This window comes from Pelodiscus sinensis, chromosome 23 (genome assembly GCF_049634645.1).
Source record: "Pelodiscus sinensis isolate JC-2024 chromosome 23, ASM4963464v1, whole genome shotgun sequence".
Lineage (NCBI taxonomy): Eukaryota > Metazoa > Chordata > Testudines > Trionychidae > Pelodiscus > Pelodiscus sinensis.
Window position 1 is genome coordinate 5,283,185 of NC_134733.1, and position 16,086 is coordinate 5,299,270.

Consider the following 16,086-nt stretch of genomic DNA (forward strand, 5'->3'; position numbering starts at 1 on the left):
GAAAATACTGCACATTTCTATTTTCGCAATTTGGTTCCCGAACAGAAAGCTCAAAGACTGGACTCAAAACCGGACACCTGGCAACCCCGCTGCAGGGCAGGGGCTGCATGTACGTTCGGGGTGTGTACAGCGCCGGGCACGGGGTGGGCGCTGGTCCGTGGCTGGGGCCGACCGGTGCTGCGGCAATGCAAGAAACACTGATCACGTCGTCCCCTTAAGTCCCGGCCTTTCATTCATGCAAAGAAGCTGAGGCCTGGCTCCCGCGGCAGGCCCGGGATAGTGTTGGGCCGGGGCGGGGGAGGCTCCCGGGGCCAGATCCTGGGGGCAGGAGCCGGGCTGGAGGCGCGGCTGCAGTGACCTTTCCCCTCACAGCTGGAGCAGGCCCTGCGGCTGGAGGCGGGGGAGCGGGAGGCGCTGGAGAACAAGAGCCTGGCCCAGCAGAACATCGAGCTGCGGCGTCACCTGGAGGAGGAGCAGGCCGCCTACAAACGCAAGCTCCAGGCTTACCAGGAGGGCCAGCAGCGGCAGGCGCAGCTGGTGCAGAAGCTGCAGGCTAAGGTGCGTCGCCCGCGCCCGACAGGCCCACCGACCGGGGGGGGGGGCAAAGGGGGCAGTTGCCCTGAGGCTGGCGGTCGAAAGGGGCTCGGGGCTCCAGCAGCAGCGGTGGCTGGCGTCCTGGCCCCTTTAAATCGCCGCCGGAGCACCGTGTGGCGTTGGGAGAGGGAGGGGTGCCATGCTCGGGGGAGGAAGAGGCCTGGCTGCCCTCAGCCCCGCCCCTTCCCCCAAAGCCCCGCCCCTTCGGGAGCCTGGACCCGCCCCCCCAACGTGGCCGGGGGGCTGCGGAGGCTGTCAGCTCCCCTGCCCCGGGATGTGCCTGCCGAGGGAGAGTCGGCTGGTGCTTGAGCCGAGCTGGCAAGAGCAGAGCTGGCCCGGTGAAGCCCCGCAGGCGGAGTGGCAGCCGCTGACTGTGCACCCCCGGCTGGGTGGGCCCCTGGCTCTGCTGCCCTTGCTAGCTGGGCTGGCGTTGGTTCCGCGGCACAGTGGTTCCGTGGCAGCCGTGGGGCCGTGCGGACAGCGCATGGATCGTGTGGATGAGGCCCGTGTTCGACGCAGAGGGGCGGATCAACCCATAGTGGGGAATCGGCTGAGAGCCACTGACCTAGCAGGCTCCTGGCTAGCTCGGGAAGCTGCCTGTGCGGCACCCGCGCTCCGATTGCAGCCTAGGCAGCGATGGGACGTAGGCCCTGCGGCGCCAGGGACCGAGAGGCTGGCGGGTGTGCGGGGCGCCAGCTGGGGTGGCGTGAGGGAAGGGAAGGAAGCGGGTGCTTGACCCAGGGGTTGCTGGAGGCGAAGAACCCCCCAAGGAAGGTGTAAGGCCGAGAGTGGGTGGAGCGAGGGAAGAGGCTGGGTGGGTTTGGGGAGGAACAGAGCCAAGCAGCTGCTGGGCAGGGCGAGGAACCTGAGGCTGGTGCAGAGAAGGTCCCATCTGCGTTCTCCTTTGCAGCCTCAGCCCGGTTGTTTCTCCCCCCGGCCCGCTCTGTTCGGGCGTCAGGCTCTGAGGATTTAAAACACGGTTTCCAACCCTGAATAAACCTTTTGAGGGCGGTTTGTCTCCTGATGGCTGGTGTAGCTTTGGGGGTGGGGTTCTGAGGGTCGACATGTGGACACTCTGGAATTTGCGTGGCTGGGGGGGTTGGAGGCTGTAGGTTTGGCTGCGGCTATTCAGCACCTATGTGCGGCCACCTCTGGGGAGGAGGGTGGCAGCCATCCCAGCGCCCTGCACAGCACAGAATATAAGGAGGATGGAGCAAAGCTGTCCAGGCCTAGAGGGCAGGGCTGGGCTGGGCTGGAAGGTGCCCCCAGCCCTCAAACCGTACATGGAAGGGGGCTCAGTGCAGCAGCCTTCAGGTGAGTTGACCCTCCCTGAGGTCACAGAAGAGTCAAAGAGCTGCTCCGGCGCCCAGGGCTCCCACCAGATGACGGGCGGCGGGGCCCTGACGGAGAGGGAAAGGGACAGTCGTGGGAGAACTAGGCCCCTGCTGGACTTAGCTGAAGATTCTCAGCTTATGGGTCAGGGGGCCCGTCTTGAAGGCTCCAGCCTCGCGCCAGCAGGGACTGCCAGAAATGCCTTGGCGCGTCGAGCTAAGGTGGCCGGGGGTGGCAGGGGCCTGCCAGGGGTGGGCTGACAGGAGCTGGGATTTCCGAAGTGCGGGGCCCCATGGGAGGGGCAGGGCGGGCGCAGGGCGGGGGCTGCGTTTTCTCTGTCGTGCTGCGGCTGGAGCGTGTGTCCGGGGCCCGGCTGGCGCGGCCCTGAGCTGTGGCGTTCCTGCAGGTTCTCCAGTACAAGAAGAAGTGTGGGGAGGCGGAACAGCAGCTGCTGGAGAAATCAACCGAGCTGGAGCAGCAGCGACTCACGGTGAGCGTCGCCCGCTAGCAGCTCGGTGGGGCCCGCCCTGCTCGTGAAATGGTCCCCTGGGTGGGTCCTTGCCAGCGACCTCTGGATCTGCCAGCGGGCGCAGCAGCTGCCCCAGCCAGGAAGGCCTCGCTCTGAGCCAAGCGAGGGTGGCGCCAGGCGGCACAGAGTGGGTTCCACCTGCCGTTGCTTTGTGCCTGCCGGCCAGGGGCCGTCTGCTCGGTGGCACCTCTTGCAGTCTGGGATGCGCCAGCCGGCTCCTCAGCTGGCCCTGCAGCCTCGGCCTGAGGGGCTTGTGGCGGTGGCTCCAGGCAGGGCTGGGGTGGCGTTTGGGGGTCGCTGAAGGGACGGCGTCATTCTCCAGGGCCCGCGGCCCCCCGCTCACCGGGCCCGGCCTGCTCCCTCCCTCAGAGCCGGCTGGACTTGACGGACTCGCGCCTGCGCCAGGACGAAGAGCACAGCAACGACCTGGAGAACGCGCTCATCCGGCTGGAGGAGGAGCAGCAAAGGTGTGGCCGGGGGGGGGGGGGGGGCTCCCCTACAGCTGGTGATTGGAAGGTCCACAGGGCCCCACACTGGGCGCTGGGGTGCACATGGGGCTGGGCAGCCGCCTCCTCGGAGCCCCATTCTTCTGGGCCCGGCTTGCACCGTCCACCTGGAGAGCGAGAGGGCAGCTTCCTCGGAGCACGGGGCCACGCCAGGAGTCTGCCCCTGGGGTCCAGCGTTCCCCTGTGCCTGGAGCTGGTCAGGCTGCGTTACTATTTGGACTGGAGGCCTCCCAGGACCCCGTCAGTGGCTGGGGGGGGCTGGCTTTCACCCCCCTGCCCCCAGGAGTCCATACGAACCCCTAGCCCAGGCTGAGGGGCGCCATGCTATGGAGGTGCCAGGTGTTGGCAGCGTAAAGCTATCCTGAGCGCGCCCATTATTGGGCCTCTTGCGTTGGCCGAGTCGGGCAGTCACCCCAGCCTCAGGGCCACACTCCCTCACGGCGTGCTGCGTTGGCTGCCCCAGATCTCCTCCGCAGATTCGATTGGACGGGCTCTTTGCCTGCTCCCTGTTGTGTGCAGCTCCTACGCTGCGCCCCAGAGGTGGCTGCCTGGCAGTCGGGGGGCGGGGAGGGTGAGGCTCAGTCAGTGTCTGGAAGGGGCCCCGAGACGCTTGCCGGGAAGGCCCCTGAGCTGGGCAGCGATTGTCCTGTTCCCGGTGACGTGTCCGGATCTGGGTTGTTCTGCGCCTCAGAGCTGTGCTCCAGGTCCCACCTACCTCGGGCCTGTTGCCAGCGTCGGTCCCTTCCCACCTCTGCGTGGGCCCCTCGTTTCCTGAGCCCCGGCTGTCTCGGTGGGCGCTGACGCTTTCCTCGTGTCCCCGCCCCCAGGAGCGCCAGCCTGGCCCAGGTCAACGCCATGCTGCGGGAGCAGCTAGACCAGGCCAACACCGCCAACCAGGCCCTCAGCGAGGACATCCGCAAGCTGACGGCCGACTGGACCAAGGCGCGCGACGAGCTGGAGCAGCGGGAGGTGGAGTGGAGGCGAGAGGAGGAGGTCAGGGCAGGCGAGAGTCAGGGTGGCCAGGGCGCTCTGCTCCGGCTTTGCTGGGCTAGCGGGCCCTGCGTCGCCCCAGAGGTGGCTGCATTTCAGGGCTGCTGTGGGAGCAGAGCCCTTTGTCAGGGGGAGGGGATCCTGCAGCGTCAAAATGCCGATACACTTGGCTCTTGCTACGAATCCTGCCTGGAGACAGGGCCGGCCCTACCATGAGGTGAACTGAGGCGGCCGCCTCAGGTGCCAGACCGTGGGGGGCGCCACTAGGACCCAGCGTGTAGAAAATTGTGTCTGCTGCTGGCAGCCAGGGGGCACGGGGGCGTCATTTGAGCTCCCCGCCTAGGTGCCAAACGTTGTGGTCCGGCCCTGCCTGGAGCAGCCACCGAGGTCAGTGGCCACGGCCCCTGCAGGATGCCGAGAGCAACGCAGCGCCCCACGGAGCCGGGCTCGCTCACGTGTGGGCCGTTACAGAGGATCACGGCCTGGTGCCTCGTGGCCGTGGGCTGCTGTGGCCTGGGCATCCCCAGGGCGTGCTGGCCGGGCCCCTTAGTGTGTGGCCCTGGCCGGGAGGCGTTGAGGGGGGCCCTGGCGTGTGGGGCCCGGCTGTCACGGCGTCTCCTCTTCCCTCCCTTCCCAGTCGTTCAACACCTACTTCAGCAACGAGCACAGCCGGCTGCTGACCCTCTGGCGGCAGGCGGTGGGCTTCCGGCGCCACTTCAGCGAGATGAAGACCATGACCGAGAGGTCAGGAGGGCGGTGGGGCAGGGACGTGCATGGGGCTGGTGGCTTCTGGGCTCCTCTAACCGCCCAAGGAGCTGGGCCTGGGAAAGCTGCCTGAGCTGCCCGGAGCCCGCAGGATCCCTGGGAGAACACCCAGAGTGCGGAGAACGGAAGAGTCTCCCAGACAAACCCGTTCGCAGCCCTGGAGCCGTGTGCGGCTGCCTGGCCTCCTTTCTGCCGGGCCTGCCTGCCGAGAGTGACCGTCTCCCTGGTGGGGGAGCGCAGGTTCTCAACGCTCGGGCTCCGCTGGGTTCAGACCCCGTCAGGCCACCTGGGCGGGAGCCCTGCAGATGACAGGGCAGGGGGCTCCTGGAGAGGCCAGGGCCCCCGGAAACGCCCCTCTCTGTGTCCCCGGAGCAGGGACCTGTCGGAGCTGAACAATGAGCTGAGCCGGTGCAGCCGCACCATCCACGCCTCCTGCCTCAACCTGAGCAGCAACCTGCGTCTGTCGGAGAGCAGCGCCGGCGCGGCCCTGGAGAAGCAGGCCCTGCTGCTGGCCCAGCTGGAGGAGCAGCTGAAAGACAAGGTGCGCGACATGATCCAGCTGCAGGTCAGGTGTGACCTGGAGAAAGCAGAGCTCGGCACCAGGTACGGACCCCAGACCAAGGCCGGCGTCCCGGGCCCTGAACCCTGGGACTCGCCGGGCTGTGGTGGCCCCAGGGGAGATCCGGGAGCGTGGGGCCTGGCGGACGGGGCTATGGGTGAAGCGTATCCCGCTGACAGGGTGTGATGTAGTGGGGGTACCTGGGTGGCTTCTATGCTGCTGGCTCTGGGGTAACCCCCACTGGCTGCCGTGGGTACCATGACCCAGCAAAACAGGATGAGTCACTATGCAAAGGGACCTCTCAACCAGTATGGCCAGACACCCCCCATGGAGAGGAACAAAGGAAGGTGGATGCTGCCCTGGCTGGGGGGCAGGGCTGGAAGAGGGTTAGTTAGTTGCTGTCTGGGAGCATGGAGGAGAGCCTAGGGAAAGGGGCTGGAGTTTAGGGGCCCAGTCTCCCCCATCTCAAGGGGGCCTGAGGCATCCTAGCCCAGCTCTGTGACCAGATTCCATCTGTGCTGTGCTGTATCCTGGAGAGGCAATAAACTTCCTCTATTCCACCGGCTGGTGCAGTCTGTTTGTGCCATTTCGGGGTGTAGGAGACGGGGGACCCCCAACGCGCCGTCACACAGGGAAGGAGGGGCCAGGGCCCCAGCCTCTGCCAGGGGAGTCCGTGTGTCCGTGTTAGAACTGCCGGGAGCCCTAACCTCCCGCCCGCCCTGCCGCCGGAGCCCTGTGGAGCCGCGATGCTCAGCCCCCAGCCCTGGGACTCCTCTGGCTCATTGACCTTTGAGGGGCTCTCGGTTCTCCTGACCCGGTGTCCCTATTTCCCCCCGCCAATTGGTTAGTGACCTAGGAAAAGCCTCCCGATGGGTTAATAACGGAGGCCAATAATTCCACCCCGCCGCGATTTAACAGCGGGCTGCACAGCGCTGCCGGAGACACGTGACGGGCTAGCTCCTGCAAAGCCCTTCTTTGGAGTCCTCAGGCCTGGTCTCTTACTAGAGCTCAGCTGGGGAATCTGGGAGGGGCAGGGATTTTTAGGACGTTAGCAGGACAGGGCTTGCTTGAAGTGGGAGAGGGGAGGGAACGTCTGGGCCGGGATTGTGGGCTGGGGGGTTTCCCAGGGTGCTGTTGCTCTCTAGCCTGGATGGGGCCCCAGGGGCCTCCAAATGCTTGGCCGGCCCGTGTCCATTGGGTTCTGGCCCTATGCTATAGAGCGTGTGTCTTCTGCTGCTGCTCTGCTCGCCCTGACCCGCCCCCCGTCCCTGCCTTGCTCCAGAATCGCTGAGATGACGGCGACCCTGGACCGCCTGAAAGCCCAGAACTCGGAGAAGGAGAAGACCATTGAGACGCTGACCCAGAAGCTGGAAAATCTGGTGAGGGACTCGGCGGCTTCTGTGGCGTCGCTGGTTCCCGGAGGTGCCGAGATCCGCTGAACCCACGATGCAGCGGCTGAGCCTCCGGCTCTGTCTCCGTCAGCGGGTGCCTGTGCTCCGGAGAAGGGCTCACCTGCCTCTTCCCCGTGGGATCGGGCTGATCGCAGCCCAGCGTTGGGCTTTCTCGGCCCCGCTGGGGGCAGGAGGGACCTGTGGGCCAGACCGAGCACTCCCTGCTGATGCCGGGTCTCTGGTTGCAGGAGGCCACGCGGGTGCAGGAGCAGGCGGCGCTGGAGGCGGAGGAGATCGAGGCCTTGCGGACGGAGTCGGAGATGCTCCAGCAGACGCTGCGAGACCTGGCTCAGGTACGGGGGGCGGGTCCCGTGAGCAAGGCAGGGCACCCCTGGGGTCTGCGAGCAGTGAGCAGTGACAGTCACAGTGTCACAGAATGTACAGCCAGAAAGAACCACCGGATCGTCTACCCCGATCTCCCGTGTAGCACAGGCCGCCAGCACCCGCACACTGAACCCAGGCACTGAAACCGGAGCAGTTTTACAGTGCACAGGAGACTCGCCCATTACATGCCCCAGACAGAGAACAGGAGAGACTCAGGTGCACCAGTACCCGAGGCTCCTGCAATGGCAGGAAATCAATCCAGTGAAATACCCTCATGATCCAGGCAAGCGGCCGGCGTCTCACTTGCGGCAGGGGAAGGGAGAGCCCTCCCAAATCCCTGCCAATCCGACCTGGGAGAGGCACCCAGTGGATGGGCAGGGCAGCGAACGGATCAGCTGCAGGGTGGGGGCTGAACTGAAAAAGGTGGAGAAAAATCCTGTTCGATTCAAACCAAACAGAAAGGTCTTCCCACAAAGAGCTGGGGCAAAAAAAAAAAAAAGGTCTGAGTGTTCCCAGAGTGGTTTCTCTTTCTGATGTTTTTCACATTCATTTTGGGGTGGGAGGAGTTTCCCACCTTTGAAACCTGGCAAAAGCTGGAAGCGGAAACGAAAGGGTCCGTGTCCAACTTTTCACTGTGTTCGGAATGAAACGCTCTGGCTTTTGTAACGTTTTTTTCTAACTCAATCTGCTACTTGATTCACCCCGCCTCCGGGCATCGAAAGCTGTGAATGAAACAACTCGTTTGTTGGGAAAACGGGGCCTGCTCCCGTCGAGCTTTGAGTGCTGGCCGCGTCAGGGGCCGTGCCCCGCACTGTGGCTGGGACGCTGGGCGCAGGGACGTGACTTTGGCATTCTCCTGCCTGTACCCAGCGGCGCGCTGTGGTCTCTCCTCCGCAGGCGGTCCTCTCCGACGCCGACAGCGCCATCCACCTCACGGGCACGGAGCGCATGATGGAGGTGTCGGAGAGCGACACCACGGGCTTCAGCCTGCGGGGCCTCTCCTCCAGCCTCCGCACGCCGTCCCCCCTCCGGCGCACCTCCCCCCGGCGCAGCTCCTCCCCCCGGCGCAGCCTCTCGCCAGCCTTTTCCGACTCCACGCTGGCCATGGTGCACTCCGCCTTGCAGAAGAGGCAGCTGCAGCTGCAGGTGAGGGGGGCGGTCTCTCCCAGAGCACATGGCCATGGGTCCTTCATAGACTCATAGACTTTAAGGTCAGAAGGGACCATTATGATCATCTAGTCCGACCCCCTGCACAGTGCAGGCCACAGAATCTCACCCACCCCTCCTAGAATAATCCTCTCACCTATATCTCAGATATGGAAGCCTTCAAATACTTTGAAGGCCCCAAGATGCAGAGAATCCTCCAGCTGTGATCTGTGCCCCATGCTACAGAGGAAGGCGAAAAACCTCCAGGGCCTCTGCCAATCTACCCTGGAGGAAAATTCCTTCCCAGCCCCAAATATGGCGATTAGCTAAACCCTGAGCATGTGGGCAAGACTCACCAGCCAGACACCCAGAAAGTTCTCTATAGCAACTCCTATCATCCCTCCATTGACCTATTTCCCACTGATAATGAAAGGTCAATTAGTTACCAAGATCATGTTACCTCATCAAACCATCCCCTTCATAAACCCATCTAGTTTCATGGCCACCTCCCAGCCCTCAATAGGGCTTCCCAAACCAGACCGGCTCCCCAGCCCTGCGAGACTGCATGGAATGAGGGGGCTGAGCCACCAGCGCTGTCCATGGCTGCGTTGCTGAGGCTGCATTTCTGGGGGGCCCACTCGGGGAGCGGGAAGGGAACAGGGCTGCTGTTAGAGGAGCCTGAAGGGGCAGACGGAGGGCCGGGAAGCCCTAGGGGATTCGTGCCTGGCAGGGTGTAGGGTTCTGTGGAGATGGTTATCCAGAGGGTAGGGACCGTGGTTAGCCATGCAGGAGGTGTGGGGACCGTGGCTAGACCGTGGCAGGGGGTGCGGGCAGCGGGGTGCCCCGGGGGTGGCCAGCATGGGGGGCGCCGCAGAGGGAGCTGACTGGCTGGCGTTTCTAGGACGTCCGAGGCAAGTACGAAGCCACCCAGGAGCTGGTGAGCTCGCTGAGGAAGCAGCTGGCGGAGAGCGATGCCGAGCGGCGCTCCCTGGAGCAGACGATCCTGCAGCTGAAGGACAACGTCGACCGCTCCTTGCGGGCCAGGGACGACGCCGTGCGGGAGGCCAGCCGCTTCCGGGCCTCGGCCGACCTGCTGGGCAGGTACGTAAATGGGAGCTCCCCCACCCTGCCCCCGGGCTCCAGCGTGTGGCGGAGTCTGTCTCAGGCGCCCGCAGCCGGCGCGCCCGCGAAGAGGGAAGGGGGTGGAGTTTGTGTTTTTAAAAGGGTTCTCAGTCCCCCCAAAATCTGTCCGTCTGGGCCTGTCTGTCAGTGAGAAGAGCAACCTGGAGCGGAGCCTGCAGGCCCTGCAGCAGCACGTGGAGACCCTACGGCAGGAGAGCGAGAGGCTGCAGCTGGCCAACAGCGACCTGCAGCGGCAGCGGGACCACCTGGAGGACGAGAAGGAGGACATGGCCAAGGACACGGAGCGGGCGCAGAAGGAGATCGAGCGCGGGTGGGTGCGGGGAGAGTGGGGAGAGGGTAGGCACGGAGCAAAGCCCAAACCTCAGATGGGCCCCTCGTGCGCCCTCCTCCAGCGACCGGCCCCCTCGCCTGGTGCTCGTATGTGCCAGCCCTTCTCTCAGCACACACGGCAAGCCCTGCCGGTGTCCACGCCCAGCGCCCCACTCCCAACCGGGGGCCCAGCGTGTCCTGCCGTCTGCTCACTTCTCATCACTCTGGCTACGCCGCGTGATTTTTTTCCGGCAGAAGATATGCAAATCTTGAGGCACTCATTTGCATATCTTGCACTCTCATTTGCATATCCACTTCCGATCCTTTTTGCGGAAGAGGTTTTTGCAAAAAAATGCCCCGTGTAGACAGGGCCATTTGTCGGAAAAGAAACCCTTTTGCGCAAGAGCCTGTAAACCTCCTTTTTTGAGGCATAAAGGATCTTGCGCAAAAGGGTTTTTTTTCCCGACAACTGGCCCCGTCTACATGGGGCTTTTTATTGCAAAAACCTCTTCCGCAAAAAGGATCGGAAGAGGATATGCAAATGAGAGCACGAGATATGCAAATGAGCACTCCATTTGCATCTGTTCTGCCAGAAAAAAACACGCAGTGTAGACATAGCCTCAGAGAGAGACACGGCGGGCAAGGTAATATCCTTCCTTGGGCCAGTTTCTGATGGTGAACGAGACAAGCTCTCAAGCCAACGGAGCTCTTCTTCATGCCTGGGGAAGGTGCGCAGGGTGTCACGGCTGCTCACAAGGCAGGACGGATTGTCGAGCATAAGCAGTGAAGATCTCTGCAGATGCTCCCAAGCTTGTCTCAGGGACAGAAGTTGGTCCAATAAAAGATATGACCTCGCCCACCTTGTCTTTCTCGTGTGCTGGGATCAGCATGGCTACAGCTTAATTTTGTGAGGTGTCGGGCTTCAACCTGCCGGGCCCAGAGGTGCTGGGCTCTGACCTGCCGGGCCCGGAGGTGCTGGGCTCTGATCTGCCGGGCCCGGAGGTGCCGGGCTTCAACCTGCCAGGCCCAGAGGTGCCGGGCTCTGACCTGCCGGGCCCGGAGGTGCTGGGCTCTTATCTGCCGGGCCCGGAGGTGCCGGGCTTCAACCTGCCGGGCCCAGAGGTGCTGGGCTCTGACCTGCCGGGCCCAGAGGTGCCGGGCTCTGACCTGCCGGGCCCAGAGGTGCCGGGCTCTGACCTGCCGGGCCCGGAGGTGCCGGGTTTCAACCTGCCGGGCCCAGAGGTGCTGGGCTCTGACCTGCCGGGCCCGGAGGTGCTGGGCTCTGATCTGCCGGGCCCGGAGGTGCTGGGCTCTGACCTGCCGGGCCCGGAGGTGCTGGGCTCTGATCTGCCGGGCCCGGAGGTGCCGGGCTTCAACCTGCCGGGCCCAGAGGTGCCGGGCTCTGACCTGCCGGGCCCGGAGGTGCCGGGTTTCAACCTGCCGGGCCCAGAGGTGCCGGGCTCTGACCTGCCGGGCCCAGAGGTGCTGGGCTTCAACCTGCCAGGCCCAGAGGTGCTGGGTTTCAACCTGCCGGGCCCAGAGGTGCTGGGCTCTGACCTGCCAGGCCCAGAGGTGCCGGGCTCTGACCTGCTGGGCCCAGAGGTGCTGGGCTCCGAGCTGCCGGGCCCAGAGATGCTGGGCTCACCCCAGCAGACCCCAGCACAAAGTACGCCCTACATAGATTCCAAGAGCAGATCATCTCGTTTGACTTTGCGTGTCACTCAGCCTGCAGAGTCCCACCCATGGGGCGATTCGCTCCACAAAGCTATTCAACGTCCCTCTGGTGTGCTCCCTGCATGGCTCGCCAGTGACCGAGCTGGCTCCGGCAGGGAGGTGGGGGGTTATAGGTCCCCTGATGGATGGGGTTGTGTGTGATGCCTCTTTGTGTCCTGCAGCCACAAACAGCAGGAGCAGCTGGAACTGAAGAAATCCAGTTTGAAAAAGGAGCTGATCCTCGTGAAGGAGGCCCTGCACAAAGCCACGCTGGAGAAGGAGGTGTCTGAGAATGAGAAGGTGGAGATGGGAGAGGCTCTTGGCAAGGTGGGTCTTTGCACCATGAGAGGCACTAGGGGCTTGCGGAGGGGCAGGGACAGGTCCTCCAGTGGGGCTCAGGAGCCACGTGGCCTGGCTGGGACGGGCGAGACGGGCGCGGCGTTCGCTTTTCCTCTTCCCATCTACCGATCTGTTTACAGGGCAGCTCCCCCAGGAGATCTCGACTAAGGATTCTCCCCCTTCTAGCCCCTCTCCTCTTAAGCTGTTACTCGGGGTTTTCAGAACTCAACTGTCCCTCCAGGTGGAGTGTGATATAGTGTCAGTACCTTGCTGGTCACTGTGCTTGGGCTGTGGGGTGTGGGTGCCCAGCAGGTGGGCTGCCTAAGACCCAACCGGTCGGGCTGGTTGAGGGCAGCGCGGGAACTAGGAAGTGAGTGTTGGGGGATGGGGCAGTCTGGGGCTGGAATCATGAAAGAACCAGTCTAAAGAGGGGGCTGGAATCTAGGGGCCCAGGGACCCCATCTCAAGGGGGCTGAGGCATCCTGGTCCAGACTCCTGTAGCCACGTCACGTCTAGGCTGTGCTGTATCCGGGAGAAGCAATAAACCCCCTCTATTCTACTGGCTGGCGGAGTCTGTTCTTGCTGCTACGGGGCTGCAGGATCGGAGGAACCCTGACGCATCGTCACATGGAGTCAGGAATAAGTCCATGGGAACGTGGCCGTTCTGTCGGTCGAAAGATTAATGCAAGTCAGCAAGCTCTGATCTGAAACGGCGCCGCCCCAGATTGAAGCACACGCAGACCCAAGCGATAGAGTGAGAGCGTCCCAAACAATTGCCTAGAATCGGAGATGCTTTTGAGTCATTTCCAGCAGGGATGGCCGGTCACTTCCCCACCTGGGAGTAAGTTGTATGGAGAAAACCTCTCTGGATAGTTTCAGAGAACGCTCCACAGTGCGCTCTATTATCTAGTCTTTTTATAACAAACTTTTACAAACCAGGGACCCCGACTGGGGCATCGCCTCTCCTGACTTTACTTAACTACATCTCCACAAACAGGTCTCAGATCAGAAGCTTCTATAGAATCTACACCAATGAGGCCCCGATTCAGGGTTCCCAGCTATTTCTTTTCCTTCGGTCGCAGATTATTGACTCTTGTTCTCCCCTCCTTCCATTGCGATTAGCAGAAACGGTTAGCATGCCGCTAGCATTTGAGCGTTCCTCCAGAAGCCCCGCATGGTCCAATTAAATCTTAACGAGAGGGTGTTCTGTTTTATTAATTCATGGCGGTGGAATGCTCTAATCAGCTTGGTCCAATTCTGGGGTGCACACCTCCTTCGAATCGAGAGCAGCAAGACCTGCAAACACACAGAGCTTCACAACTGCCCGATCTGATGAGCAGATGCTGTTCCCATTGCGGGGGGAATGCTGCCTAGTGGTTACAACACAAGACCAGGAAGCAGGATTTCTGCATCCTGTTGTGTATCATGCTGACTACCATTGTTTCACGATACTCCTCTGTCTGTCTGTAGCCACCTGTTCTGTCTTGCCTGGTACTAAGACTGCCAGCAATTTGGGCAGGGGCCGTCTTGTTCTGGGTTTGTACAGCGCCTAGCACAATGAGGTGCAAGCTACGGGGCTCCTCGGGACGGTGGAAATTCAAATAATTACTTCAAACCGGATTTGCTGCAGGCTTTTGTGCAGGCTACTGACTATTGCTGCTTCTGTCAGAGGGGGTGAAGGTTACCCCCTGGCTTCGCAGGTGCTGTGCCCTTGATTTAGACAGTGCTTGGAGGCCCTTGGAGATGCAAAGGGGTGAAAGGAACTTGCCTGAGGTCACAGAGCTAGTCAGGATCACAGCTGGGATCGTAGAATCATAGAATCCCAGGGCTGGAAGAGACCTCAGGAGCATCAAGTCCAGCCCCCTGCCCAAGGCAGGACCAATCCCAACTCAATCAACCCAGCCAGGGCTGTGTCAAGCTGGGACTTAAACACCTCTAGGGATGGAGATTCCACCCCCTCCCTAGGGAACCCAGCCCAGGGCTTCACCACCCTCCTAGGGAAAGAGTTTTTCCTAATATCCAACCTAGACCTTCCCCACTGTAACTTGAGACCATTGCTCCTTGTTCTGCATCTGTCACCACTGAGAACAGCCTCTCTCCATCCTCTTTGGAACCCCCCTTCAGGGAGTTGAAGGCTGCTCTCAAATCCCCCCTCGCTCTTCTCTTCTGCAGACTAAATAAGCCCAAATCCCTCAGCCTCTTATGTGCTCCAGCCCCCTCCTCATTTTGGTTGCCCTCCGCTGGACCCTCTCCAATGCGTCCACGTCCTTTCTGTAGTGGGGGGCCAGAACCGGGCGCAACCCTCCAGATAGAATAGACCCCAGGATGCCATGACCTGCCCTAACCATTGGAGGGCACAGCCAGTTTGCCCAGTTTGCAGCCAGTTTGCGGCATTGGGCCATGGGGGAGGCTGCCCAGGGGCTGGGAGAGGGTCCTTGCCCTCCGCTGGGCTTGTCGGATTCAGACCCCCGTCTGCATCCTCTCCTTCCGGGAGGCTCCCTGCTCCCTGCCGCCAGTCCCGGCGGGGAATCCTGGGCGCTGTGCTGCCGTGACTCCGGCGGTTCTGTTCCCAGGCGGAGACGAGCCGGGCCGAGCTGGAGTTGGCCGCTAACAAGCTGAAGGCGGAGGAGGCCTCGCTGCGCGATTCGCTGTCCAAGATGAGCTCCCTGAACGAGGGGCTGGCCCAGGATAAAATCGAGCTCAACAGGATCATCAGCCAGGTTGGTGCCGCCGGGAGCTGCGGGGGGTGGGGTGGAGCACCCCAGGGAGCCTCCTGCTGGGGGACCCCGACCTCGGCAGGCAGCCGGGGGGAAAAGAGCATCGGTCTGAATCTCTGCTCTCCCAGGGGAGCCTCAGGCTACGTCTACACTACGAGTTTTCTCGGCAAAAAAAAAAATGCTAATGAGGGACTTATTTGCATGAGTCGTGATCTCATTTGCATATTTTCTGCCGCTCCGTTTTTGCGCCGGGGGTTTTTGCGCACAAACAAGCAGCGTGGATCTTTTCTTTTTGTGCAAAAACCCCTGTTCCCGCAAGATCGGTAAACCCCCTTTTTGGGGGCATAAGGATCTTGTGGGAAAAGGGGGTTTTGCGCAGAAAGAAAACGTCCACGCTGCTTGTTTGTGGGCAAACCCCCCTCCCCCCCCCCCGGCATAAAAACGGATTGGCAGCAAATATGCAAATGAGAGTGCGACTCATGCAAATGAGTCCCTCATTAGCATATTTTTGGCCGAGAAAACTCGTAGTGGAGACGTAGCCTCAGTGGAGGAGAAGCCCCCTAGTCCCGTCTGTCCTAGACCAAGGGAGGGTTGGCCTGGTTCAGGGGTCCTGGACCGAGGGGCGAGGCCCCTGGAGAAGGAGAGGGGCCGGGCGTGGACAGGGAGGGGCCCAAATACCGGGGGTGGGAGCTGTGTTTCCGAGGCCAGTGATGGTCTGATGGTCTCTCCTGACCCTGGCAGCTGGAGGAGGAGAAGGTGGCCCTGCTGGGGCAGAAGCAGGAGGTGGAGCAGGAAAAGGCCTCGATCCGCGACGAGCTGGTCCGTCTGGAGCAGGAGAAGCTGGAGCTGGACACGGAGAGGCAGGGGCTGGAGCGCTCCCTGCAGGATGTGGAGCGGAGCCGGGAGAGGCTGGAGCGGGAGCTGCTGGCTCTACAGAAGGAGAGGGTGCAGCTGCAGGAGCAGCTGGGGCAGGTACGGGGCTGGGCTGGGTTCCCTGGTGGTGAGCAGGCTGGGGGTGCTGGGAGCCAGCAGCGCAGGGCAGAGGAGCAGGGTGGGGGAGGGGTCAGCAGGCTGGGGGTGCTGGGAGCCAGCAGTGCAGGGCAGAGGAGCAGGGTGGGGGAGGTGGGAGCAGGCTGGGGGTGCTGGGAGCCGGGCAGTGTGGGGCAGAGGAGCAGGGTGGGGGAGGGGGGAGCAGGCTGGGGGTGCTGGGAGCCGGGCAGTGTGGGGCAGAGGAGCAGGGTGGGGGAGGGGGGAGCAGGCAGGGGGTGCTGGGAGCCGGGCAGTGTGGGGCAGAGGAGCAGGGTGGGGGAGGGGGGAGCAGGCTGGGGGTGCTGGGAGCCAGCAGAGCAGGGTGGGGGAGGGGTCAGCAGGCTGGGGGTGCTGGGAGCCAGCAGTGCAGGGCAGAGGAGCAGGGTGGGGGAGGGTCAGCAGGCTGGGGGTGCTGGGAGCCAGCAGAGCAGGGTGGGGGAAGGGGGAGCAGGCTGGGGGTGCTGGGAGCCAGCAGAGCAGGGTGGAGGAGGGGTCAGCAGGCTGGGGGTGCTGGGAGCCAGCAGCGCAGGGCAGAGGAGCAGGGTGGGGGAGGTGGGAGCAGGCTGGGGGTGCTGGGAGCCGGGCAGTGTGGGGGAGGGGGGAGCAGGCTGGGGGTGCTGGGAGCCGGGCAGTGTGGGGC

At 62.9% G+C, this 16,086-nt stretch overlaps 1 protein-coding gene across 9 annotated transcripts in view; it reads left to right on the forward strand.

The window, feature by feature from the left end:
• Positions 1 to 16,086, forward strand: part of CROCC (ciliary rootlet coiled-coil, rootletin) — an 82,903-nt gene that overhangs the window by 22,773 nt on the left and 44,044 nt on the right. For all 9 annotated transcript variants that reach the window (XM_075906404.1, XM_075906400.1, XM_075906399.1 and 6 more), the window contains 14 exons: positions 373 to 558; positions 2,333 to 2,416; positions 2,825 to 2,922; positions 3,789 to 3,954; positions 4,589 to 4,695; positions 5,092 to 5,319; positions 6,558 to 6,654; positions 6,915 to 7,019; positions 7,948 to 8,196; positions 9,098 to 9,297; positions 9,467 to 9,649; positions 11,544 to 11,688; positions 14,274 to 14,420; positions 15,159 to 15,389. In XM_075906404.1, coding sequence (XP_075762519.1) covers positions 373 to 558; positions 2,333 to 2,416; positions 2,825 to 2,922; positions 3,789 to 3,954; positions 4,589 to 4,695; positions 5,092 to 5,319; positions 6,558 to 6,654; positions 6,915 to 7,019; positions 7,948 to 8,196; positions 9,098 to 9,297; positions 9,467 to 9,649; positions 11,544 to 11,688; positions 14,274 to 14,420; positions 15,159 to 15,389 — 2,226 coding nt within the window. The remainder of the gene's footprint in view (positions 1 to 372; positions 559 to 2,332; positions 2,417 to 2,824; positions 2,923 to 3,788; positions 3,955 to 4,588; positions 4,696 to 5,091; positions 5,320 to 6,557; positions 6,655 to 6,914; positions 7,020 to 7,947; positions 8,197 to 9,097; positions 9,298 to 9,466; positions 9,650 to 11,543; positions 11,689 to 14,273; positions 14,421 to 15,158; positions 15,390 to 16,086) is intronic.